Source organism: Abramis brama, assembly GCF_963993115.1.
Source record: "Abramis brama genome assembly, chromosome: 15".
In the NCBI taxonomy this organism is placed as follows: Eukaryota; Metazoa; Chordata; class Actinopteri; order Cypriniformes; family Leuciscidae; genus Abramis; species Abramis brama.
The window spans coordinates 16,750,633-16,777,484 of NC_139977.1; the positions used below are offsets into that span (position 1 = coordinate 16,750,633).

At 38.8% G+C, this 26,852-nt stretch overlaps 2 protein-coding genes across 2 annotated transcripts; both read right to left on the reverse strand.

Annotated features, from left to right (window-relative positions):
• Positions 1 to 1,116: 1,116 nt before the first annotated feature.
• On the reverse strand, positions 1,117 to 9,767 carry slc22a6l (solute carrier family 22 member 6, like). The gene is made up of 11 exons (XM_084137551.1): positions 9,387 to 9,767; positions 8,095 to 8,584; positions 7,359 to 7,462; positions 7,078 to 7,232; positions 6,784 to 6,952; positions 4,988 to 5,111; positions 4,790 to 4,905; positions 4,495 to 4,709; positions 4,208 to 4,316; positions 3,312 to 3,515; positions 1,117 to 1,526 (listed from the first exon to the last, which is right to left on the reverse strand). Exons 2-11 carry the CDS (start codon positions 8,479 to 8,481, stop codon positions 1,433 to 1,435), a joined length of 1,677 nt encoding a protein of 558 aa, XP_083993677.1. The 5' UTR covers positions 8,482 to 8,584; positions 9,387 to 9,767; the 3' UTR covers positions 1,117 to 1,432.
• Positions 9,768 to 12,294: 2,527 nt separating this feature from the next.
• Positions 12,295 to 26,377, reverse strand: pygma (phosphorylase, glycogen, muscle A). The gene is made up of 20 exons (XM_084136564.1): positions 26,046 to 26,377; positions 23,072 to 23,173; positions 22,911 to 22,989; positions 22,615 to 22,718; positions 22,270 to 22,401; positions 22,076 to 22,187; positions 19,831 to 19,913; positions 19,415 to 19,558; positions 19,178 to 19,270; positions 18,715 to 18,861; positions 17,800 to 17,963; positions 17,314 to 17,428; positions 17,059 to 17,160; positions 16,818 to 16,965; positions 16,192 to 16,250; positions 15,932 to 16,073; positions 15,235 to 15,442; positions 14,958 to 15,092; positions 14,447 to 14,513; positions 12,295 to 14,355 (listed from the first exon to the last, which is right to left on the reverse strand). Exons 1-20 carry the CDS (start codon positions 26,286 to 26,288, stop codon positions 14,206 to 14,208), a joined length of 2,529 nt encoding a protein of 842 aa, XP_083992690.1. The 5' UTR covers positions 26,289 to 26,377; the 3' UTR covers positions 12,295 to 14,205.
• Between the last annotated feature and the right edge of the window lie 475 nt (positions 26,378 to 26,852).

A 26,852-nucleotide genomic window follows, 5' to 3' on the forward strand; every position in this document is an offset into this window, starting at 1 on the left:
CACAGTGTTCCCGTTGTGTCCTGGGTAGGGTTGCACCAGCCGTTCGTAAGTTCTTTCTTAAGTTGGAACGTAAAGTCCACACTAGAGGTTTAGTAACTACTAGATAGTTTGTAACTAACTCTGGACTTTATTCCGTTGCACCATGATTATATGATGACATAATTTTCATTTTAAAAGTTAACTTCTCCTTTAAGCATGAGTGGAATACCAACACCAAACCGACCGACAGGAAACCAAAAGATGAGGCAAATGGGTGGTGATCAAGAAGGGGAGAAGAACATTAACATATTCTTCTTAATGCATGTTTAAGCAACAGTACCTAGATCTATTAAGTTCACCACCGTTCATTTCAGTTTATAAGCTGTCAGATAAGACCAAACATGACATAGTTACATGTTAGAACACACTAGTTGATTTATAGTATGTAGTGGAACGCATGACATGTGAAGCATATAGTACAGATGTGTCATTGAGGTGTAAACGACTCTGTCTCTCGAGACAGAACCCTCCTGTGCCAGGAGTGTCCCACTCCCAACAGTCCTCATTCAGCAAATTGATGAATCCTTTGCACTACTGTGATGATAAAGGCCATTGTGCCATGTTTAATTCACATAAAAGGGGTTTCTGAAGTACTAGGGCAGTAGAGTTCTACCCATATTCGCTTAGCCCTACAAAATCCCTGTCACTCATTTATTCACTCAAATACAAAATAACTTAATTTAATCTGAGAGATTATGTAATCAGCCACTCTACCAAGAGCAGTATGACATGAAATTAAATAATTAATAATACATTATTTATATTTGAAGAGTTCAGATGCAAAAGCCTCTAAGTGTCATCTGGAATTTTCTTCTAGAATGATAATTTTTATCAAGCTTGAATATTTAAATTCAGTAATTTCACTTAAATGGCAATGCAAATGACCTATTAATTGTAATTTAAGTGAAATTACTAAACTTAAATATACAAGCTTGATAAAAATGATCATTCTAGAAGAAAATTTCAGATGGCACTTAGAGGCTTTTGCATCTGAACTCTTCATTTATTCATTTGGATGCATTTTACAGAAAACTACTTATGAAAGCTCTAATAAATATCAACAAAACAAACACAAACCCCATTCATCAACAATTTGTGTTCTTTATTTCTTTTCATCATTCATGTAATAAAACAAAAATTTCACACACACACACACACACACACAAGTAAAAGATTTCTAAAGAGCACAGAGCTCCATATGAAGCTATATTTCTCACTTCGTACAAGTAAATAATACTTTTAACTTACATTAATTGCAGTCAGAAAAACAAAACGAAAAAACATCACAAACCCCCATTTACAGCCGTTGGTTGTTTTCATCATAACACTTAAGTTCTCTTCTGTATGGCAATGATCATCTCCATTTATGTCATATTCTGCAGTGATGACCATCTCAGGCAGACTCTTTCAGGAGGACACAACTGGGATCCTTCTTGGCCAAATCCTTTTTTTCAGTTAATCTTTTAGAATTTGTCCATCCTAAACCTCTATAATGAGTGAAAGAGTTGAGAAACATGTTATGGTTACCAATTTACAATGACACTTTGCTCACTTGCACTTTAACTTTTGACGTAACATTCTCTTGCGATATCAATTGCATCATGATCAGATTCAACCAGCACAAAACTTTAATGTATATCAAGCCACCACACTGTAAAAAATCCAATTGCAAATGTTTACTTGTAAAAACTATTTTCCTACATGTTTACTACTATTTTGTCCAATGAATACAGATAATTAAGTTGAGAAAACGTAATGTTTTGATTTTGTCGTTTAAAGGGGTGGTATAATGCCCCTTTTTACAAGATGTAAAATAAGTCTCTGATGTCCCCAGAGTGTGTATGGGAAGTTTTAGCTCAAAATACCCCACAGATATTTTTATATAACATGTTAAAATTGTCACTTTTTGAGGGTGAGCAAAAACGTTGTGAAGTATAACTTCATCACCTTCTAATACATGAAAATGTGCTGTTTTGCAGAATTGTCAATAAATAATTTTTGTAATGATGGCAATGTCTTTTGTATTGTGATGTATTTACATTATGGTTTGTACTCCCTGCATTTGGATTCTTAATGTGAAGGCTATACAAATACAGTGAGGAAAATAAGTATTTGAACACCCTGCTATTTTGCAAGTTCTCCCACTTGGAAATCATGGAGGGGTCTGAAATTGTCATCGTAGGTGCATGTCCACTGTGAGAGACATAATCAAAAAAAAAAAAAAATCCAGAAATCACAATGTATGATTTTTTAACTATTTATTTGTATGATACAGCTGCAAATAAGTATTTGAACACCTGTCTATCAGCTAGAATTCTGACCCTCAAAGACCTGTTAGTCTGCCTTTAAAATGTCCACCTCCACTCCATTTATTATCCTAAATTAGATGCACCTGTTTGAGGTCGTTAGCTGCATAAAGACACCTGTCCACCCCATACAATCAGTAAGAATCCAACTACTAACATGGCCAAGACCAAAGAGCTGTCCAAAGACACTAGAGACAAAATTGTACACCTCCACAAGGCTGGAAAGAGCTACGGGGAAATTGCCAAGCAGCTTGGTGAAAAAAGGTCCACTGTTGGAGCAATCATTAGAAAATGGAAGAAGCTAAACATGACTGTCAATCTCCCTCGGACTGGGGCTCCATGCAAGATCTCACCTCGTGGGGTCTCAATGATCCTAAGAAAGGTGAGAAATCAGCCCAGAACTACACAGGAGGAGCTGGTCAATGACCTGAAAAGAGCTGGGACCACCGTTTCCAAGGTTACTGTTGGTAATACACTAAGACGTCATGGTTTGAAATCATGCATGGCACGGAAGGTTCCCCTGCTTAAACCAGCACATGTCAAGGCCCATCTTAAGTTTGCCAATGACCATTTGGAGGATCCAGAGGAGTCATGGGAGAAAGACCCCTCCATGAATTCTAAGTGGGTGAACTTGCAAAATAGCAGGGTGTTCAAATACTTATTTTCCTCACTGTATATGGGTGAGATATTTGGAGAAAGTTGAATCAACTTAAAAAAATAGTTTTTTGAGTTCAGTGAACTTCAGGCCTCTGTAGTTGTGCTTACTTGTTTCTTTGAGTTGGACTGACAGTTAGATGAACTGACAAAGAAAGGTAAAGGTAATCAAATCATTTTAGTGAACTTTCAAAAATGATTTGGCACAACTTCGACCACTGAAGTTGAGTAAACTCAAAAATGCTTTGCAGCTAGTTACTTTATTTTTTTAAGTTAAATCAACTTTTTATATTTTACAGTGCTCTGGCTCACCTGTCATCCACATCCTGGATAGTATCAGGCAAAGATTGTCCAAGGGTTTCTGGGAGAAAGAAGGCGATAATCCCACTGAGAATTGGAGCCCCTCCGTAGATAAGACCAGATAGCCATGGGGAATCCTCTCCCAGAAGAAGCACCATGGGGGCCACCATTGCTCCAAACCGAGCCATCATGGACACCCATCCCATTCCGTTCTGACTGAGAGGACACGGCAGAAAATTGCATACGTTGACATCAGTTGCACTGGAAAATAATATGGGATTCTGGGATTCTTGTTATTGCTTGTCAAAAAGAAACAAAATGATATGCAAACAGGGCCGTTTGCAAGTCCCTCCCCCCAAAATTAGAAATGGACAAATTGATACTGCTCTATTTGTTATTGGAATGACAAAAGGTTTAAAAGTGACATTTTTAGGCTGGTCTGCAGTCGGCGGATTCAAAGAATCAAAGAAGGTGGGATTTAACTAAAAGGGATTCACAAACATCAAACATGAATTCTAGTGCAACACTACAGTTTGTAATGGTAAAAGACTGTGAGGTAAGATGCAAGTAGCTAACCATTTAATATTTGACTTGTCAGATTGAAAACAGGCTGAATTATTTAGCCTACATGACAAGAAACATTTTGTGTTATGTATAAAATTGAATGTGTGCATATAGCTCAAATTGTTTAAAAGATATATATTATTCTTGTTCTATTACTGCTCTTCTGTATTTTTCTTTATTCCCTTAAATCCATTTTAAATCCTTTAGTTATTTGTTTCCTTTAAATAAAAAGACCATTACCCTCCCCCGGTAATGTTCAAGACATGGTAACGGCATTGTGGATAAGTGCAATTAAGCTGTGTAAATCGTAGGGAATTTTTTATGTTGTTTTAGGATTTAATTACCGGATGACCGTAGGATAGAGCTCTCCAGAGTACAGGTAACAGCAGCTGAATGACGCAGCCAAGCAGCCCTTCCCAATCACTGCCAGGCTGGTGCGTAACACTTGCATGTCTGCACATGCACAAAAATAAGCGTCACAAACACATAGTTCCATGATCAGCCATGTGAATGTCAAACTTGAAACGCCATGGTTCAATTTCTGTGGTGACCCTATGTGACAATGGTCTCATTTCACATTTGCAGTTTTATTATTACTGCGCTCTACTGCTAACCAGGCTCAAATTCTCACCATAAGGCACCAGAAGATTAATGAGTATCATTACACCAGACAGTACAAGAGCTCCGCACTGAGATGGTCTTCGTCCTAAGAAGCTCATGGATATCGTAACCAAGATTTTGGCTGGTATATCCACTGCTCCAAAGATGACCTGGATAAGATAAATGCTGACCCCAAATTTCTGCAGATCCATGGAGAGGCCATAGTAGGCGAAGCTGGTTGAGAACCTGAGATGTTACAGTTCAAAGGTCACAGGTGTGGTATAATTCAAATGCTGGTTGGTACTGAATGAGATTGAGTGACTGACCAGACTGCGCTAAGGCACATGGTGATGGTCCTCATAGTGGATGTGCGTAGGAGGTCTAGAGCACTGTAAGACCCCTGTGAACAAGCCATCTCCTTCTTCATGGACTCTTGCAACATCTGCATGCACAACCACAACAGAATAAGCATTCAGAATGACCCGGAGGATGCTGAAATTGACACAACCCTCATAAAGTCATACCTCAAGGTTGATTTTATCGGCTTCTGCACGGCGTCCATTTATGCGAGCCACCGTTTTGAGGTTTTTTACTGCCTGCTCTGATTTCTTGGTCAGGACCAGCCAACGAGCAGACTCTAAGAACCACCTGCAGAAGATAAAAACTCGAACATGACTACTGCTACATATGAGTAAAATGAACACTGACTTGGTGGTTGACTTCCTACAATGGATTTTTATTTACAATAATAATATTATGTAATTATTTTAATTATCACTTAATATTATTAAAGACTTATTTAAAAGACTAAACATTAATAAACATATTAATGTGTTTGTGTAAGGTTCTGATTTTGTCGTGGAGGAGATGGAAGATGAACATGCCCCAGACTAACTTGCCCCTTGCCTGTTGCAATTATCTACTCCAATCCTCCCTAGGCCAGCACCCAAATCCTCCACGGACCTAGAACCCAAGCCCAAGCCCGCAAAGGATAGTAAGCCAGAGCCCACCGCAGACCGGGAGTCCATGCCAGAGCTGACACCTGAGCTCCTCAACATCTGTCCCAGAGTGTGTGTTAGTGGAGTTCTTGGGCATGACGTGGAGCCCTGTCCATTCGCTGAGGGTGAGCTGTGCATAACTTCTAAACAATTGTGTGAGGAATTGGAGGAGGTTGTTTCCCAGGATCTGGGTTCAGGGATCAGGTTGGGATCAGGTTGATTGCCATTGGTTCTGCCCAGCACCAGATCTGTTTTGTCGCCCAGCACCATGTCACTGTTGTTGATGATACTCCCACCCTACATCCCACTCCCCCTCCTCTGCCTGCCCAATATTGGCCAAGGAGGCCATTTTTGAACTCTTTGCCTGTGCTATCACAGCTAAGAAGGCCATCTCGTAACACTCTGCCCACGCTATCCATTTCTTCGGCCCTGTCTCTGCTGGCTCCCTTCAGCCCTTCGACTCCTTTGCTGGCTCCTCTCAGCAGGTCGGATCCGCCTTGGTCTTCCTGTTCACCAGCTCTGCCCTGGTGTGTCGACCCTCTTGCTCCACCTCATACCTCCAAGCCCTTCACTCCACCTTGACCATTTGACTAGTTGGCTCAACCTCGGCTCCTTACTCCCTCTGCACCACCCGGGACCGTCATCCTTAAGGCTACAGTGGGCTTCCTCGTCACTCCGGCTCCGCTTTGGTCAGTCTTCGCTCTGCCTTCATCTGCGCCTCGGCCCTCAACCCTATCATCTACTCCCTCGTCCTGGGTTATCCCATCTGCCAGTTCTACATCCTCCTCCTATGTTCCCTCCTACCCTCCTCTGTTGGACTTTTTGTTGTTTTTTTATTTGGGGGGGGGGGGGGGGGGGGGTATCATGTTTGATCTGTGTTTGTGTTTTGCTTGAGTAGGACTTTGTGTTTAGTTTAGCTTTGTTCCCAGTTCAGTTTCATGTGTTAATTCATCTGTTACCATGGTGTTAGATTTGCCCTCTTCTGTTTCACCTGTGTCTGGTTAATTATCCAGTTTAGCTCCAGTGTTAGCGCTCATTTCCAGTAGTTATTTGTCTGTGATTGCCAATGTATGGTTGATCCATTCAAGTTTCTTAGAAGTTCTGAGTAATATGAGTGTTTGTTACTTTGACTTGTTATTTAGTAATGCTGCACATAGATTCTGCTACTTTTTTTATTCCTGCTTCCTTTTGACCCTTTTATTCAGAAAGGGGGCATTAAATTGATCAAATATGACACTAATGTTACAAATGATTTCTATTTCAAATAAATGCTGTTCTTTTGAACTTTGTTTAGTAGAAACCGTCACGAGCAGAAGACACACCACGAGTAGAGGAAGGACACATAGAAAGGCAGAGAGACGGCCAGTGTAAGCCAGCGCCAGTCTCTGATGCTGTAAGCGACGGCTGCCAAGATCAGCTGGCCTGTGGTGTAGCAGTAGCCCGTTCCTGTGCCCACCACCGTCCGCACACGTGTGGGGATCCATTCCACAACTGAGGAGAAGCAACAATGACACTTCATGCTTTTCTCCTCTAGATGTCACCAAATACAATGTAAATCAAATGAATTGAATAGATGCCAACCTCTAATCCACAGCTGTGTTATTCACTATACTCACTTAGTGAGAAAGAATTGAGCACCACACCAGAAAGGGCCATGCCACAGCAGACACGGAAAAGGCAAAACATGGTGAAGGATGTGGAGAAGGCAGCACATGTTCCTCCAACCGCCATCATCAGGTTAGAGATCAGCAGTAAAATGCGCCGGCCAAATCTACACCAGATTGGGGGAATTTAATTAGGGTGCTACTGCATTTCTCTGTCAGATGTGTTATATAATGAAGTTTATTATTATATCGTTGATGTTGTTGTCATATTTAACTGTAAAAGCTGTCACAACCTGTCAGAAAGTCCCCCAAAAACCACTGCTCCCACAAGGACGCCTCCCATATAGGTAGTTTGACTCATCTGTTTTAGTGCACGCTGGTCACAAACCAAATCCCACTAAAAGAATCAACATTTTAATTAAAAGCACACATGGAAAAACATATTACACTTTATTTTAAGGCAACTTAGTTGCATTGTACTTATGCAGATAAGTACTGTATTATATTATTTAACTACATGTACTTACTATAGAGTTATGGTTTGGTTTAGGTTTAGTTGCTTGTAATTATGCATAATTTACTGTTATTACTACATGTAGTAACTACTTCACCTTAAAATAAAGTGTTACCAAACATACCACTTTCCTTTCTTTGCTTATTGCGTGGTGAACAGGCAGAGGTCATTCAGTGCCCCAAAAAAAGTTGGACACACAAGGCGCACTTACAAATATATGATTTTCATTGAATTATTGCACAAATGGTACTTTTTCTTTACTTTTTTGGTAACACTTTACAATAAGGTCTCATTTGCTAATGCATTAGCTGACATGAACTAACAATGAACAACGTGTTTTACAGCATTTTAATAAATAAAAAAAACGTTCATTGTTATGTTAGTTCACAGTGCAAGTAATAGAAACAGACACGACTTTTGATTTTAAAAATGTATTATTAAATTTTGAAATTAACATTAATGTCACCATTAAACTTTTTGCTAATAATAATAATGGAAAGACATTTAACACTTACCTCACTAATAATAGTCGAGCTCATTTCTGTCATGTTGTAGTACCATCCATCCTCACACTTCTGCATCTCTATCTCTTCCACATCCTCTTCCTGTAGGCTCTCTGAACTATTGCTGTTCAGGAGCTGCCACTGAGGATAGGCGTAGCGTCTGCAACGTTCCGGTTGGCCGTTCGGACCCAGGGGAACCGTTGCCCGCAGCATGTCCCCCTTGGAGGACATTGAGAAATTGGCGTAGGGGGCGCAGTGGTGCGGCGGCACAGAGGCCACAAAATTCTGCAGCAGGTTATGGCTGGCCATCATCAGGATGGGCATACTCAGCAGGGTGACATGCAGGATCTGAAAGCGTCCTGTGCTGCCCACCTGCTCCAGCAGGTCAGAAAAGGCCATGGCTCAGATGTCCACAGCAACAGGGAATATCACAGGTATCACACCTCACGAGAGGTATACAGTTTATAAACCAATGTTCTGCAAAGTGAGTTGTAAAATGTGTCTGTGGGAAATATAAAGATAAGGCATGTTGGTCAAAAGCCGTTATGGAAAATTCACTTATAGGCTCTGGAATAGGTAATGCACTGCATTTATCACAATCAAATTATATTGCAATTATAAAACAATTACTTTGCAACATATCAGATTTAAATATAATAATTTAGCAGATGAGTTTATCCAAATAATTAAAAGTACAAGTGTAGATATTATGGAGATGTAAACATATTATGCTAATAATATTGGCATCACTGTATAAAAAAGTTGTACATAAAGATTGCATTTTACTTATGTTTTACAAGAAATACTATTTCAGTCTTTCTACCTTAAAATTTCATGTTTAATTTTTCATGTTTAATTTTTCAATTCAGTTAAATTCAATTCACATTTATTTGTATAGCGCTTTTCACAATATTGTTTCAAAGCAGCTTTACAGAAAATGCATGTCAACATTACAATTTAGAGTGATCTGTTATCAGAGGTAACTGTCTTAGTTGTGTATTTCAGAAATGTACATACAAATCACACAGATAGCTAATAATGTCTTAATTTAAACAATGTATTAATTTAAGGCAGAAACAATGAGCTCATTGAATGAATTGTTAACAAATGATTAGGATATGTAGAACAATTGGTGCATGATTCAGAACTTACTTTTTCAGTGTAATTGAATTTTAAATGTACAATCAATTTGAGAGAAAATTGTTTCTATACCAATTTTTTTCAGTGTAGGCCTCAAATGCAATACAAATGAAAATTAAATAAAAAGCTTCACAGATGAGCATAAAAAACAAGTGCGCACGGACCTGTGGTGACTTGGATGTCCTGAATTTTCTCCCAAGAAAACAAATGGAACTAGAAAGATATTCTCAATAGGAGAAATAAATAGAGAAACTGTTATGCGTTGTTGTATAATCAGCTCTTAAATTCCTCAGGCTTTCGGGTGGAAATGCACCAAAGGTTTGCTCTGGATTAGAAGGTCCACGTTTAAACCGCTTGTGGCACGAACAGACTTTTCCATGAGGCACGGGAAGAGATGCCTCAGCTAGACTGAAGTTGTTGTGCTCCTTCTGGAATCCCTTGGCTAACCTCTGTGCTCGTACCTGCTGTGTCCTGAAGATGGTCCAGTGTCGAGCCAGTGGGGTGTTACTGTGAGGAACAGAGTACAACTCGGGGTAGATTAGTGTGCGGGACTTCAAGTCTGACTATCAATGTGAAAGGAGGAGGGGATTATGGGTAAATTAATTACTTTAAGGCATAGCTCTCTGCTTAGCTGAATGTAGGCAGAACATTTTGTTCGCTCAAGCAATGAGTGAGACAGAGCAGGTTTGACAAAGTAGAAGAGTAACCAATGATGTTTATCCATAGACGTGTATGTCCTCTGACTTTCAAAGTTCAAAATGTACCTCATAAACATGCACACACCTACAGTATAGGTTATATACGTTCAGTCTTGTGTAAGACAATACACCTGATAAGTCACCTGATAAGGATAAGTCACTTCTGAAAAAATTGTGTCAATGATATCAGTTTTATTGGGCTGTTATCATTGTGTGTGATCAGGGTTTTCAAACTTTTTAATGCTTTAATATTTTAGGACCCCCTTGTGATGAATCTCTTTCCTAAAATATATAAGGCAGCTTTATATTTTTATATATACAGATCCATTTAAACTGTGTGAGGAAAAATTAATGTGATAACACTGCAGACTGATTACTGAGAGTTATGACTGCTGAAAATTCATAAATCACAGCTTATATATTACAAACAGTTATTTTGAATTGCAATACCATTTCACGATATTCATTTTTACTGTATTTTTGATCAAATAAAAAATAAAATGTAGGCTATATAACAATTATTAAGAAATATATAATGATATATATATTTATTTTATTCAAATGTTTAAATATATATTTCAAAACTTTGTATAAGTCAACAGTGCATATTTCCTAATCCTGTATTAGAATATAAGCATTTCACTTTAAATATTAAATATTGTTCCAAAGCAGTTCCACAGTGCTGTGACTAGTGAGCAACTACAGGTAACAGTGGCAAGGAAATAACTCTCTAGAAAAAATAAAAAATAATACTGAACGTACATTGAAAGTAAATTTTGTCAGGTGTGGAGGTGGTGAAAGGAGCGATGACTCGGGTGCAGAGTTGATTGGCTTTTATTTAATTAAAAACACAAACAAAAACTACCACGAGGGGGGAGACTTGACCTGACTTGACTTGACTTTAAACCAAGAAATAGACTAGACAGAAGTGACAGAACCCTGACAAAATTTATTCTCAAATTTCCCTTGGGGGTTCCTAAGATGGCTTCTGAATGTGTTCCCTAAGGTAAAGTGGCCAGTATTGATGTGTATGCATTTATGATACAACAACAAATATTTTGTGTCAAAGTGTAGAAATGCTGACTTTCCAAGGTAGAAAGGCATCAAGGCACGTCCGAATCCAGTGTTAGCTTCTCTTCCTGTCTCCTGAGATCCCTTCATCTGATCAGAGATGAAGGAGATGAGAAGGAGAGCTTTCCTGTAGCTCAAACAGTAGAGTGTTGACACTTGCAACGCCAAGGCCATGGGTTTGATTCCCAGGGAAAGCAAGAACTGATAAGAATGTAAATGTGTACCTTGAAATGCAATGCAAGTCACTTTGGATAAAAGCGTCTGCCAAATGTAAATGACTGATTTTTGAAGGCAGCATAGCTGTATTCTTCACTACCTTTGATATCCCACAATCCTGTGCTTTCCATGACAGTTAAGTCAAAAAATAAAGATGGTGATTTCTGATGATTCACTTCTGATGTCATTTCCAGTGAGAAATTACTATTGTAGTAATTAAATATTCGCTTAGTTATCAGCAAAGCTCACTCTATTTTGCTGTAGATCATTAAACCGTTACCCTGCCTCAGAAGTCTGTCCAAAATCAGTTTCTTGAGGTACCTTTGTACGCAAACGTTGCCAACAAAGTCATCGAGGCAACAAGTCAGCTCCCAATAAGTTTTACGGACGCAGCCCTTGTGGTTGCATAGACTTAGAATGACCAGAATCCTGAATCATCAGTTTTTGCTGAATAAGACTGACAGACGTAAATTGAAGTTATTCACAGTTAATGTGATGAACTCCACCTGCATTAACTTGAGGGGAACTGACATCACACATTCATTCTAGCCACAGACATTTTTGCACAGAATGTTGTAAAGTGAAGCAGCAGACGTCTGCGATAATCCAGTGGCCCCCGTTCTGCAGTGTGAATGGAAAGTCAGGACCCGTTTATCTCCAAATCGCTCCAGTGAAGAGCAACACCAGCTGCCAGAGCAAATAACTCAGCGTAGACCTTCGCTTGAAACACACTGTGACAGATCAAGCCAGTTTCTTGCGTTCCCCTGCCAGTTTGTGAGATGACCTCAAGGTTGAAGGTGCAATGGGGTGGATTTAGCATTCCTCACGCAATCGTGGCGGTGTACCCAAGCTCTAGACATTGCTGGTTACCCATTACAGTAATGCGTGTCAAATAGATTGTTTATTGGCAGCGCATAGCATAACTGACCCCTGATTTCAAACATTGCTTGTATGCAAGAGTGTGTGCGAGACTGCTCACACGTGGGTAAATACTAAAGTGCCCAGCATGAATGGGTCAATGAGTGTGTGTTTACATAACACTTATTCTCATTCTTAGCAAACTGGTGAGATAAATAACAGAACCAAGCAGTTTATTTGTAATTTATTACACAGTTTTGTTGTTCTTTAACAACAATAATTGAAAAAAGGCCTTGTATTTGGGATGGCTGGTTATGATTATTAATGACAGCTAATGAGAGAGTTTTAAGTGCATGATTTTTGTGACTTTTACACATTACACAATCCAAAAAGTGTTAGAAGTGAAGATTCACATACATATGAGCACTGCTTACTGCCTCGCTTTAAAAGCAACCGTAACCCCCTACACCAGCCATTTTACACACATTACTGACAATCTTGTCATTTTAAGCATGCTCCTAATCCTTTAAGAACTAACAGCCAAATGCAACAGTGTTTGAGATTGGATTTAATTGGATTTTTTTTCCCCTTCCAAGTATGCAGTGTTTGCACAGTTTAGATGAGGAAAAAAAACATCTATTGAATTTCAAAACCCAAATATAACATCAAGAACCTTCTTGGATGTGATTTTTGCTCATCTCATTCTGAATATGCAATTCAGAGCGTTTCCCAAAAGCATCTTAAGCTTATACAGTGTTTTGGGTAACATTACAAGTAACGCAAGTTACATTACTTTTTTTCCAAGTAATAAGTAAAGTAACGTATTACTTTTACATTTACAACAAAATATCTTTACTTTGAGTTCCTTTTTCAAATAAGTAAGTGCAGAGGTGTTGTGTGCGCTGTCTGAACATGATGGTCATTGTAGTTCTAATCTAACTGTGAGAAAGCATTTACTCAACTCACTTGCACAAAAACAGATTTAGTATACCTCGAAATGAATAAAAACAGTCGAATCCAAACTCAGAATATTATGCAAACCTGCAATAATTAATATGTTAAAGAATACAAATATACTTTATGCATTTAATCTCACTTTATTAAGCAATGTCTTTGGGACTGAACTTTCATTTAAATAAACATCACATTTGTGTTTCAAAATAACTTTTTTTGTTGTTATAAAAAAAAAAATTAGAAAAAGTAACGCAAAAGTAATGTAATCCAAAAAAGTAACTAACACAACTAGTTACTTTTTAGGGAGTAACACAATACTGTAATGCATTACTTTTAAAAGTAACTTTCCCCAACACTGAGCCTATGTAGATAATAGACCCTGTTTATACCTGGAATTAAGATGCATTTTGGTCGATCGGATCACAAGTGGACAACGCTAAATACAGGTGTAAAAGGAGTCTAAAGCGCATTCGACTGCATTGCTTACGTAGTGTAAATGCTCATGTGGTCGAATGTGTTTAAACAGTAGCAAAGACCGCCTACTCTCCATCTACTGACCTAAAGCATAAACATTATGGGAAGTGTGCTAGCCAGACAGGATTTAAACTTTGTTGGCTGGAGACCCAAGTTTGGTTTGACCCAAGACGAAAAACATACCAAGCACAATGTTCTCTCACCATTCCTGATTTCTAACACGCACTCACAGAGCATAAATGAAAGCTACTGTACTCTGTTTTCTGTCGTCGTCGGGCGTGTTCGTCGAGTTTTTGTCCATTAGATTGAAAAATCAGGACGGAAGTGCTTGAAAGTGGACAAAAGAGATGGGATTAAAACACCAGGTGTAAACAGGTATATGTCTGCCTCGTCTACTTGTTATCCGATCAAACAAAACACATCTTAATACCAGGTGTAACACACGGCCATATGGACCATGTATGCCAATAGTTTCTACGATCTACGATGCTTTTGGGAAATACAGCCCTGGTTTTTGCTGAATAATGCTGATATAGATGTTACCTGTTGAACATTGAGTTTGTTGAAGTTATTGATTGTTTGTGAAGTGAATGAGGCAGAACATTTAAGATTGAAGATTGACAGATTACGTTCGGGTTGCCATAGGAAGAAAGAGCAAGATTCATGTTAAGGGAGCATCTAGCGTTGCTTGATCATACAGGTTGTTCTTGGTTTAATTTGGGTCATCAGGTGCAGCAAGCTTCTCCAGACTGGGCTCTACACCCCAGATCTCACGGGCGTACTGGGAGATGGTGCGGTCGCTGGAGAACTTGCCTGAACCGGCGATGTTGAGGATGACTTTCTTGGTCCATTCCTTAGGTTTCTGTCAACAGGAGGATATTTATAAATGATCAAGGTTCATAATTTCTCAATTTGTTTGACAATGTAACAACAAAAACAGTTTGCACACTTACCTTATACAATGCACTGACTTTATCTTGGCATTTAATGTAGTCTTCATAGTCAGCAAACACCTTGAACCTGTGCGGCAAAAAAAAACATGATTCATATACAAATGTAGTTAAAATATGTTCTACAGCAGCATATTATTTATATTAAAATGTGTCTATTTCTTTAAAGACCCAGATATAAGATTTTTTGAATGGACTTCAAATAAACTCTCTGTGAGATGAACAGCAAATGATGTGTAAGGTTCAGTAGTTCCTTTAGTTATAAGTTATAATTGTCTCCCAATATATATTGTGTATAGTTGTTAAAACGAAGGAAAATACAAATCATTTGGAAAATGAAAGAATTTTGTTTCCAGGATGGATGGCTGCACAATTTTCAATTACAGTAAAAAATATTGCCTATCTTGGGAGTTGTATGTTTTCCTTGTACAACAGGGAAAAAATGGTGTCTTTGACTGACTATCTGTGTTTGTGGTAATGTGTACGTGAATGTCTCTTGTTCCTATTTGTCTACCTATCATGGTGCATCAGCATGTTGACGATATCCTTGAAGAGGTCTGGCTGTTTTGGGCTGAAGAACCCTCCAGAGATCTGGTCCATGGCTTGCTTCAGCTCTGGAATACGATTGTAGAACTCGGATGCGTTGTATCTGCCAGATGGAAGGAGGTCATGTCACATACAGTACATACATATACTGTGTGAGTCCTTATTATTATATCACAAAATTCTAACAATTTTTTTTTTTGTTTAATATTTTATTTAGTATTAAAAATAGTATTTTTTTCCCAAACCCTCTAGCATCCATGGCTTCGACATCCTCCACTCTCATGCCGAAAATAAAGAAATTGTCATCTCCTGCTTCCTCTGCCATCTCCACATTGGCTCCATCCATGGTGCCGATGGTCAGAGCTCCATTCAGCATGAACTTCATGTTGCCTGTTCCAGAAGCTTCTGTGCCGGCTGTGGAGATCTGCTCGGACAGGTCAGATGCTGGGATCACTGACAAAAACAAGGATATTCTTCATGAACACATGACTCAAACTTTCAGGTGAATATAAGGCAGTATAAGTGGCACTGGAATGAGTTTTAAAGTGAGGAACCGAAGATGGGCAGGTAGAGTTACAATGCTGCAATGTTTTAACCAGCCTGTTATTTTCATTTTTTTAATTAATTAATCACATTTAGTATTAATTTGAATATTGTTTCTGTAGTAAAGCTCATCTCCAATTATCAAAACTTAAATTATATTATTAAAATATCAAGGTATGATTAAAAATAAAATAAAATAACTTAAACATTTGAAATTCTCTATTACATTGATCGTGTATGTGTTTTATAAATGTAAAAGTGTGTCATGAAATGTTATTTGTGAGGTTTTTGTCTTTGCCAGTGGACAAATGCACATTTAATTTATATGATAACTCCATCTTTACACCTTCCGGCGCCCCTGGATAATATCAAGACACTTCAAATGTTGTAATTTGGCACCTTTCTCAGCAAGGGTAACTCTGTAGTTCTCCAGGAAAATGACTTTGAGGCGGTCGCCCACCACCGGGTCATTGTTTACCACCTCACCAATAGCTGTGATGAGACGAATAATCATTTTAGCTGTGTGGTAGCCTGGAGCAGCCTGGGAAAGATTTAGCAGAACATTATAACATAAAACAATTCAGATATTACAAAATAATTAAACAAACATATTCATGCTAATCTGACTGCATTGGAGTCACTTGATGTGGTAAGATTACCTTTCCTCCAATCATAATTGTTCTTGGGGTCCACTGCTTGTTAGGCTCTTTCCTGATACCTGCAAAATAGAAATAACTCATATATTTTATATAAGAAAACACCCCTGACTGATAGTGATAGTGGTAAAGGGACAAATATTTTTTCATTAATTAATTTATGCTTATTTTCTCTTACAAAAATGTCAAAAACTTCTCAGAGAAGACAACCCTGACTAAAAGCAATAGTAAAAAGGGGGGAAATGTTTAATTTATTTTATTTTATAATATAAAATATAATTTTTATGTATGTTTATTTTCTCTTCCAAAAAATACACCTGACTGATAGTGATAATGAGAAGGGGACATGAAGGAGTTAAAAAATGAAAATCTGTCATTATTTACTCCCTCTCAAGTTGTTCCAAACCTGTATAAATTTCTTTGTTCTGCAATGGAAGATATTTGGGAGAATGTTTGTAACCAAGCAGATTTCAGACCCCATCTGCTTGGTTACAAAAATTCTCCCAAATATCTTCCTTTGCAGAACAAAGAAATGTATACAGGTTTGGAACAACTTGAGAGGGAGTAAATGACAGGATGTTTTTTAATTTTTGGGTGAACTATCCCTTTAAAGTGCAGAAGCCACTCACGGTTGTAGAAAGTGATAATGTGTAGACAGTTGAGCAGTTGCCTCTTATACTCATGGATTCTCTTCACCTGAAGGTCAAACATTGAGTTGGGGTTGATCTTTACTTTGTAGTGCTCTTCCAGGTGCACAGCGAACTTCAGCTTGTTCTCCTGGAAGAGGTGCGAACATCAAGAAAAAAATCCATTTTAAATTCCAAAACCCACTGGGTAGTTGATATGGGCCACATTTTCATAATTTCTAACCTGTTTAACTTTGGCGATATCTCGAATGAAAGCCTCGTCGTTGACAAAATTACGAAGCTTTTGCAGCTGATCCAGATCACGAATGAAGTCCTCTCCGATTCTCTAAGATTTGAGCAGGCCAAAGAAAGTCAGAGCAGGAATATGACTATCACACCATGACATTATACATTATATAAAAGTGCAATTAGTGCAGACACAGCTGCTGTCACAGTCGCAGTCAGTTATGTTAATAAACAAGTTATGAAGCTCACCAACCTCTGCAATGACCTCAGCCAGACCAGGGTTGCACATCACCAACCAACGGCGAGGGGTGATACCATTGGTTTTGTTCTGGAACTTTTTTGGATCCATCTCAAAGAAGTCTTTGAATCTATTTAGTAAAGGAATAGGAATTTACTCACCCTCATGTCATTAGAAACTAATAGAAATTTAAGTCAATTATTCACTGAGAACGACTGTGACCGGGTGATTTGTAAAAACATTTCATTAACAAATCGTTCAGTCTGTTTAGTGAACCGTATAAACTGCACAATCTCAAAACAACAATTTGTTCACTGATTCAATTCGCAAGTTCAGTTCACTGACTTAATGATCCAGTGACTTAAATGTCAGACTATCGAGGAACAGAAAGCTGTCATATGACATATCGTGTGAATTTATTTAATACCACAAGTTAGTTAAGATTGTATGTAAAGATCTGTGATTAACATGGTTTGTGTGTATGTGTGTTTGAATACATACATGGTAGCTTTGAGGATGTCGGAGTGGATACGTGCCACACCGTTGACTGCATGAGAGCCAACGATGCACAAATGAGCCATGTTGACTCTCTTCTGTCCATCCTCCTCAATGAGAGACATGCGGCGCATACGGTTCACATCACCGGGGTAAAGAGAGGACACGCGCTATAACAACAAACAGACTGTTCTGTATACAACACGCTTACAAAACACGCTTTTTGATGTTACGGTATCTATCAGCAGGAAAGAAATACTTTTATTAACCAATGATGCGTTAAATTGAACAGAAGTGACAGTAAAGACTTCTATCATGTTACAAAATATTGTCAAAAATGCTGTTCTTTTGAACTTTCTATTCATCAAATAATTGTGGAAAACTAGTGCTGTCAAATCGATGAATCGTGATTAATCGCATCTAACATAAAAGTTTGTGTTTATATAATATATGTATGTGACATATAATATATAAATATATATGTATATATGCTTATGTACAGAATATGTATATATTTATACACGCAAACACACATATACTGTATATACACATTTATTATATTAGCACAAACGTTTATGTTAGATACGATTAATCGTGATTAATCGATTTGACAGCACTAGTTTTTCTTGAGCAGCAAATCAGCATATTATAATGATTTCTGAAGGATCATGTGACACTGTGATGATGCTGAAAATTCAGCTTTGCCATCACAGGAATAAATTACATTTTAAAATATATTGAAATAGAAAATAATTAAATTGTAACAATATTTCACAATAATATTTTAGATCAAGTACAGATCAAAGCATTAAAAGATTTGCTTAAAAATCTTACAGACTCAAAACTTTTGAATGGCCAAATCTTGGCTCTCTGGTGTAGTGTAAAAGTGTGTTATAGTTTTGTGTTGTGTTGAAGCTGGACCTCCATGTGGCGGCGGTTGATTTCGTAGATGATCTCGAGGTGCCGGGGCAGCAGGGACTGGAAGAGGTCAATGGGCCAGCGTTCCAGAGCCTCAGGCAGCACAGTGTGGTTGGTGTAGGCACAGGTCCTAACGCAGATGTCCCATGCCTGCAGAGAGTGAGGGAGTTTACAGTTTGGCTTACAATTTATCCAGTAGACTTCATTTATATCAAGAGTAACTTGGGATTTTAAAACACTTTTATTTAATGTTAGCTATAAATAAGGAACAAAACAAATATCATTTTAAAAGTAATATAGTGAATGTAATGATGGTGTTGTTCACTGTTCAGTATCATTTTTGAGATCTGAGCTTGTCTGTACTCTGTCGCCCTCTAGAGTTATGAGTCTGTGGCCTTTTAGTGCTGTATGAAACTTGAAGGAATGAAAAAAAAAAAAAAAAAAAAAAAATTCACAAATCTCAAACCTTCTCCCAAGCTAGTTTTTCCTCATCAACCAGCACTCTCATCAGCTCAGGGATGGCTAAGGCAGGGTGTGTGTCGTTTAGCTGAATGGCCACCTGAAAGCAGTCAAAAGAAGATCAAGAAAAGCAGAGCTGTGACACCCACACCTCTCACTGCTGAAAGAAACGTCAAGACACACATCTTTCAATGAGACTTTAGAAGATCTTCATATATGTATAAGATAGGTGAATGGAGCTGACCTTGTCAGGCAGAGTGTTGAAGTCTGTGCGCACAATATCCCTGGAGCCGAACTTGGAAACCTTGAAGCGGCGGATGATGTCTTGGAGAGTCGCAGCCACTACAAAATACTCCTGCTTCAATCTGAGCTCCTTACCCTCAAAAAACTACAAGAAGACAGGGACCGAAAGCTTCAGGCAGGTGCTTAAAGACCACTTGTGTCAAAACTATGGCTGTCCTTAATGGAATAGTTGACCCAGAGATTGAATGGTATTATGATGCTTTTGAGGCCCTTTTTAAAGTTTGAAAGCCTCAGTCTTTGTAAAAGCATACATTGTAAAAGCAAATAGCATCTTCCTCAAAATTTTAATATTGACTGAATGTTAATTTTTGGGTGAACTTTTCCTTTAAATTAAGGACCTATTGTGTTTTTACTGACGTTGTCATTGGGGTAGAGCACACGAGAGATGTTCTCAGCCAGGTTCCTGTCCAGCACGGCCTGAATGTAGCCACCAACATTAACTGAGGATGGAAGGAGAACATGTAAGACAGAGTCCAGATTGGATGGTTTAAGGCAGGGGTGTCCAAACCTGCTCCTGGAGGGCCACTGTCCTGCAAAGTTTAGCTCCAACTTGCCTCAACACACCTGCCTGGAAGTTTCTAGTATGCCTAATAAGAACTAAATTAGCTGGTTTAGGTGTGTCTATTTGGGATATATATACATACATATACATATACATATACATATACATATATATATATATACATACATACATACATATATACACTCACCTAAAGGATTATTAGGAACACCTGTTCAATTTCTCATTAATGCAATTATCTAATCAACCAATCACATGGCAGTTGCTTCAATGCATTTAGGGGTGTGGTCCTGGTCAAGACAATCTCCTGAACTCCAAACTGAATGTCAGAATGGGAAAGAAAGGTGATTTAAGCAATTTTGAGCGTGGCATGGTTGTTGGTGCCAGACGGGCTGGTCTGAGTATTTCACAATCTGCTCAGTTACTGGGATTTTCACGCACAACCATTTCTAGGGTTTACAAAGAATGGTGTGAAAAGGGAAAACATCCAGTATGCTACAGTCCTGTGGGCGAAAATGCCTTGTTGATGCTAGAGGTCAGAGGAGAATGGGCTGACTGATTCAAGCTGATAGAAGAGCAACTTTGACTGAAATAACCACTCGTTACAACCGAGGTATGCAGCAAAGCATTTGTGAAGCCACAACACGCACAACCTTGAGGCGGATGGGCTACAACAGCAGAAGACCCCACCGGGTACCACTCATCTCCACTACAAATAGGAAAAAGAGGCTACAATTTGCACGAGCTCACCAAAATTGGACAGTTGAAGACTGGAAAAATGTTGCCTGGTCTGATGAGTCTCGATTTCTGTTGAGACATTCAGATGGTAGAGTCAGAATTTGGCGTAAACAGAATGAGAACATGGATCCATCATGCCTTGTTACCACTGTGCAGGCTGGTGGTGGTGGTGTAATGGTGTGGGGGATGTTTTCTTGGCACATTTTAGGCCCAATTGGGCATCGTTTAAATGCCACGGCCTACCTGAGCATTGTTTCTGACCATGTCCATCCCTTTATGACCACCATGTACCCATCCTCTGATGGCTACTTCCAGCAGGATAATGCACCATGTCACAAAGCTCGAATCATTTCAAATTGGTTTCTTGAACATGACAATGAGTTCACTGTACTAAAATGGCCCCCACAGTCACCAGATCTCAACCCAATAGAGCATCTTTGGGATGTGGTGGAACGGGAGCTTTGTGCCCTGGATGTGCATCCCACAAATCTCCATCAACTGCAAGATGTTATCCTATCAATATGGGCCAACATTTCTAAAGAATGCTTTCAGCACCTTGTTGAATCAATGCCACGTAGAATTAAGGCAGTTCTGAAGGCGAAAGGGGTTCAAACACAGTATTAGTATGGTGTTCCTAATAATCCTTTAGGTGAGTGTATATATATATATATATAGCACCACATTTATTTATATAGCATTTTGTACAATTGATTTCTTTAAATCAAACATCTTTACAGTATAAAACATGGAAAAAGTGTCAGTGTCGCTTTAAATTAGATTTACAACTTCAATTTCAACATCAAAGATGGCAGAGCCTCAGAGCCACACTATTACGTCAAAGCTACTTAAAGGCAAGCCTACAAGCATTACGCCTGTTAACGCTACGGTACACAGAGAAGGAGACCAAAGGCCTTTTTTTTTTATGGATGTCAATGGAAGAATGCCTTCACTACACTGAATAAACGGCTTTTGTGGGCTTATCATTTAACGAATCTACGGCCTATCGGCTAATCTTCAACATATTTGCTCTTAAACATTTGTTTTGTACTATTTTAAGAGTTTACTATTTTTAGAGTTTACACGGAAAAAAAAGGCTGTTTTATAAGAGAAGTCACAAACAACTGCCAGAGAGAACTTTTGCAGGAAGTTCACTTTGGCAAGTAGTTTCAAACTCCCAAAAACGAGCTCCAAACTAACTTAGTTTTGGCCTGATTTTGTTGGAAATGACCTCACACACCTGTTCGTTCTTCAATTACGCTTGAAGTATATTGGGCCTTAGTATGCTGGTTAGTATGGTCTATGCTGGTGTTTTCAGCATGTATGATAACTGTCACTGGCACTCACAGTCTTTCAGGTTGAAATCGCATGGGGCTTTAGCAGACCACAGCCTCATGGTGTTTACGATGTTGTTTCTGTATCCGGGTACAGGGGTGTCGTAGGGCAAAGCCAAGACAACCTGGGTAAACAATATAAAAGGGATTTATAAATATAGTATTAACACACACAAACGTACAGCTTTATGAATGGTGATGCTATACCTGAGTATCAACCCATTTCACTCCATCTGGGTGATGCTCTGTCCTACCATAAAAGTGCACTGGACGCATATATTCTGGACGGGCTTTCTCCCATGGGTTACCGTAGCGGAGCCAGTCGTCTGCCTCTTCAACCTGTCGATCATTGATATTATACAGATTTCAAGATACGTGCAGAGTAAACATGTTTAATTAAGTAATATTTATGCATGTTTACAAATGGAAAAAAATGTGAATGTGAAAGGGTGATTGCTAGGCAGTTGTTTAGATTTTGTTTAGGTTTGTTTATCTTTTCTTTTTGTTTTGTTTTTCAAATCAAGTCAAACTATTAAAGGTCATTTAAACTACCTGCCAGCCATTGCTGATTTTCTGGTTGAAGATACCAAATTCATAACGAATTCCGTAACCGTAGGCAGCCAGGCCAAGAGAGGCCATAGAGTCCAGAAAGCAAGCTAACAGAAAGAGAGAGAGACCAAGGGCGACTTTTCAGAAACAGATTTATCATGCTTGAGAAAGGTTCTGTAGCTTTGAAAGTTTCAAAATCAGGCTGTTCCACTATTCTCTGACTTTCTTGTGCAAAGTTTAAAAAATCCATATACTTAGAATGATGGTTTCTCTTTCAAACCTAAGGTCAGATTACTCACCAGCAAGACGGCCAAGGCCTCCATTTCCCAGTCCAGCATCTTCCTCCATCTCCTGCAGCTCTTCCATGTCCAGACCCAGCTGTGGAACAAGGTGTGTAATCATTAATTGGTTTCAAAACAATAATCTAAAGCAATACACTGGCTTCGTTGTGTTGTCTTACCTGATATGTGGCTTCATCACAAGCGTTCTCCAGGGCCAGGTTCACCATAGTGTTCTGCAAGGTACGGCCCATGTAGAACTCCAGGGAAAGGTAATATACACGCTAACAGACACAAGAAGGATAAGACAGAGTTAATCAGGAGTTATTCGTTGTTTGTGTTTATTATTAGGGGTTAAAGCGTGTAGTGGTGAAACCCTATTGTAATTGTTAGAATTTCCAAGGATCAGCTAAAAGTGATCAGGCAGACCAAACCGCAAGTCCAAACCCGTCTACAACATCATCGAGGCTCGCCCCAAGTGGCCTGATGGTGGTGCTATAGCGAGCAAAAGTATGGAATGGCTCATAACTCCTAAACTGTTTGTCGCAGGCTCAAGTGTCTTATATCATTGGAATCCTTGGCTCAAGGCATATTTGAAAAACCTACTTTTGCTTACTAGTCCTAGGTTTTTTGCCCGATCAGAATCACACCAGTGCAGAACAATTCTCTGGAGTCTGATTGTCAATAATAATTATTGAAAAAAAAGGTCAAAATTTCAATTCACGTCAGTGACGGGACACCAAAATGTTTGAAGTGGGCATGACCACTTTTACAAAAACGGCTATCCCTCTTGAATGGAATAAGATAATTTCACCAAACTTGGTACAACTACGTATTGGGCTCAGTCTGTGGTAGCATGAAAAAGGATGCAGTGACTGGCCACTTAGTGGCACTATAAAATGAAAAAAAAAAAAAACAACAACATGAAAACGGTTATATCTACTATGCCACAGTCAGTACGATGGACTTGAAAACTGGTTTGTCCAAGGTGCCACGGATTGTCTATGAGGACATTCACGCATCTCAAAAAACATGGATGCCGTCGGCCAATGAATTTCGAGCAGCATACCAATACATTTGTGATGAGAAATGCAATAATTTGTTACATTTTGCATGGCACCTAACTTTTTCTGCAGCAGTTTATTTCTGCTACTAAAGTAGTCTACTACAGGGCATTGAAGGTACTATTTCTTCTGCATTTTGCCCTTACTCACCCAAACTTGTCAACAAGGCTACTTTACGTGAAGTGCATTGGCAGGTAGTTGCTGAACCGTGTTTCATATACGAGAACAAGCAGCCGGTGAAACAGCTCAAACATGCACTTTAGTCTGGGACTAGGCTTAAGCCTCATCTGTGAAACCGGCGGTATGACATTTAAGAGTGACTTGTAATGGAGTCATTTTTGGAGCAATTATTTTTTAAGCATTTATTAATCTTTAATGTTAGAAAAAATTTAAAGGTTTATTTTTTGTTCATGTAGTACATTTAACTTATGCATAAATTTTTTTTATTTTTAAAATGTTGAAATTAACATCAATAAATATTAATAAATGATTAAGAAGTATTCTTCATTGTTAGTTCATGTTAACTAGTGAAGTTAACTGAAACCTTACTGTAGTGTTAATATTTCTTTATATAAATATATATAAGGAACATGACATTGCTTACGTAATGGTTAAGTAATTTCAATATATTGATTTGGGGTAACCAAGTTAAGCTCTCCATGGACCATCCTCCGCCTAGGCACTATTTTTAGACTTTATTAAGGACTATTTTAATACTTTCTGACAGAGGGATAATTTAACACATGGCAATCCGATACCATCCCTGTTGTAGCCTTTGACATTTTAGGCCTTCCTTTGGTGCTGGGTATGAAAAGCAAGAGAGAGAAAGAGACAGTGGAGGTGAGTGTGGGTGTGTGGTGGCACTACGGGCTGAAACAGACTAGCCAGAGATTGGGGAAGGTCAATGGTGTTATATAACAGTGGCATTTTGACTCCAGCAAAAATAACCAGCAGTGAGGTCAGCAGAAAAGGTTACAGAGTATGTAATATTATTCTGTAAAGCAGCTAATGAAGAAGTTCTGAGTGCAGACCAATGTGTTGTGCAAGTTTTTAATGATGTTAAAAACTATGAAACAGATGGCAATGTCCAGGTAAACCACAAACTTCTGTCCACACCAGCAGTTTCTTAGCATCCAAAAGTCACTTCCACAATCACATTTTCACGGAAACAGTCATGAGCCTCATTGGAGCTCTAATGTTTGAGTCAAGGTTTACAGCTAAAGTCCACTTACAGGAACAGGAGCAGAATGGAACTCTCTAAAGAAGTCCATGTCATTTTTTATTTATGGTATTCCTGTAAAAAGTTTGTATAACTCTGATTTATTATGAGGCTGAATTACTCACCTCTTCCCATATAGGTTTCTACAGTGACCTTTCTTTCAGGGAGCAACTTTTGACCTTTATATCTTAGACACCAATTCCATCCAGGGATTTCGAGCTAGACTGGAGGAAAAGGTCAGGGATGCTGAGCTGTGGTTTCATCGCCTGTCATCCGATTCAGATTTTGATGCCTTGAGTACTGACACATTCTTGTTTTACTTTTACTGCTGCTTGATCTTTTTAATATTTACAAAAGGTCCCTCTAGTAACCTTTCAATGAAATATAATAAGCTGTAAATCAGATGTTTAATATAAAATCAAGATGCTTTATGCATGCACACGACAGGATGCATTAATCTGGAGATGCACTTTTTGTGCTAGTAATGTACAGATCATGCTATTGATCAGCTAAAATATTCATTCATTTTCCCTGAATTGAGGTCTGCAGGTTAATGCCAGTCAAAGTCATTGCAGAAATTACATTAGACTACCAAAGATGTGTTACATTTGCACTTTGTTTTTAATCTATAAGTGAATCCTGATTATATTTAGCAGAGGGTGCTGCTGATCCTGAAGAGCTCTCAAGAAGGGGTCAGAAAAGGTCAACAATGGTCAAGCAGGGCATGGCCCCTGCACAGATGCCATGTTATTAGAGATGCACTGACGGATGTAGTTAGGCTATTAATTGCTTACAAGTCTTTGGTTTTGGTGCAGTAGTGTCATGCATGGACTTGCTTTTGCTTTGGTACACTCTCGACATGCATGAACTTACTTTGGGGTCTTTCTCGTAATAATGCTGCTGTGTTCTGATCCATCTGCCTACCAAGTGGTCTCTGACTGTGTGCGCGAGCGCAAAGTAATAATCCCGTTTGGTGGATACGTTCCTGTCCTTTACCAGCGTGAAATGCAAATGACGATTAAAGTTTTTCTTTAAGTCCGACACATTCTCCACACCGGCGAGCCCCTTCACAGAAATCTGCTTCTTCCTTTCGTGGTCTGACAGTGGTTTGGACATGGTGACAGCAGTCTCGTCTTCGGATCAGGTAAGAGTGTAAAACACCAGACCGCACGCAACAGCACCCATGGCTCTTTGACGGCTCTCCTTATTTAAAGTCTCCCTCATGAATATTAATTAGTGGGCGGGGTCGGCGCGTAGCCATCATCCAATTACGTTTTCAATCTAAGTTTAAGCTTATTGAACAAGAAGAGACGGTGTTTTCTTTTTAACGCAGCTGTTACAATAGAAGTGTAAATTAGCCTATTGATAAATACCAGTATTTTGAGTTGAACAGCAACTCGTACAATAGCTTGAGTGTGCAGAACTCATGGAGCCCAAGACATTAATAGCTGCAATGACCCAGCTCAAAGGCCATGATATTTAAACGGCATGCGGCTCACATAGTTCGATATAACAGCTGAGCACCACAGCATCTGGATGCAGCACCACACATGAATTCTTAATCTAAAACACAAAATAAACAATTAAACAAGCAGTTCTTAATAGATATCTTCCTAATTTACATTGCACTGAATATAATCTAAATGTACACTTACATTTAAGATAAATAGGCTATAAGAC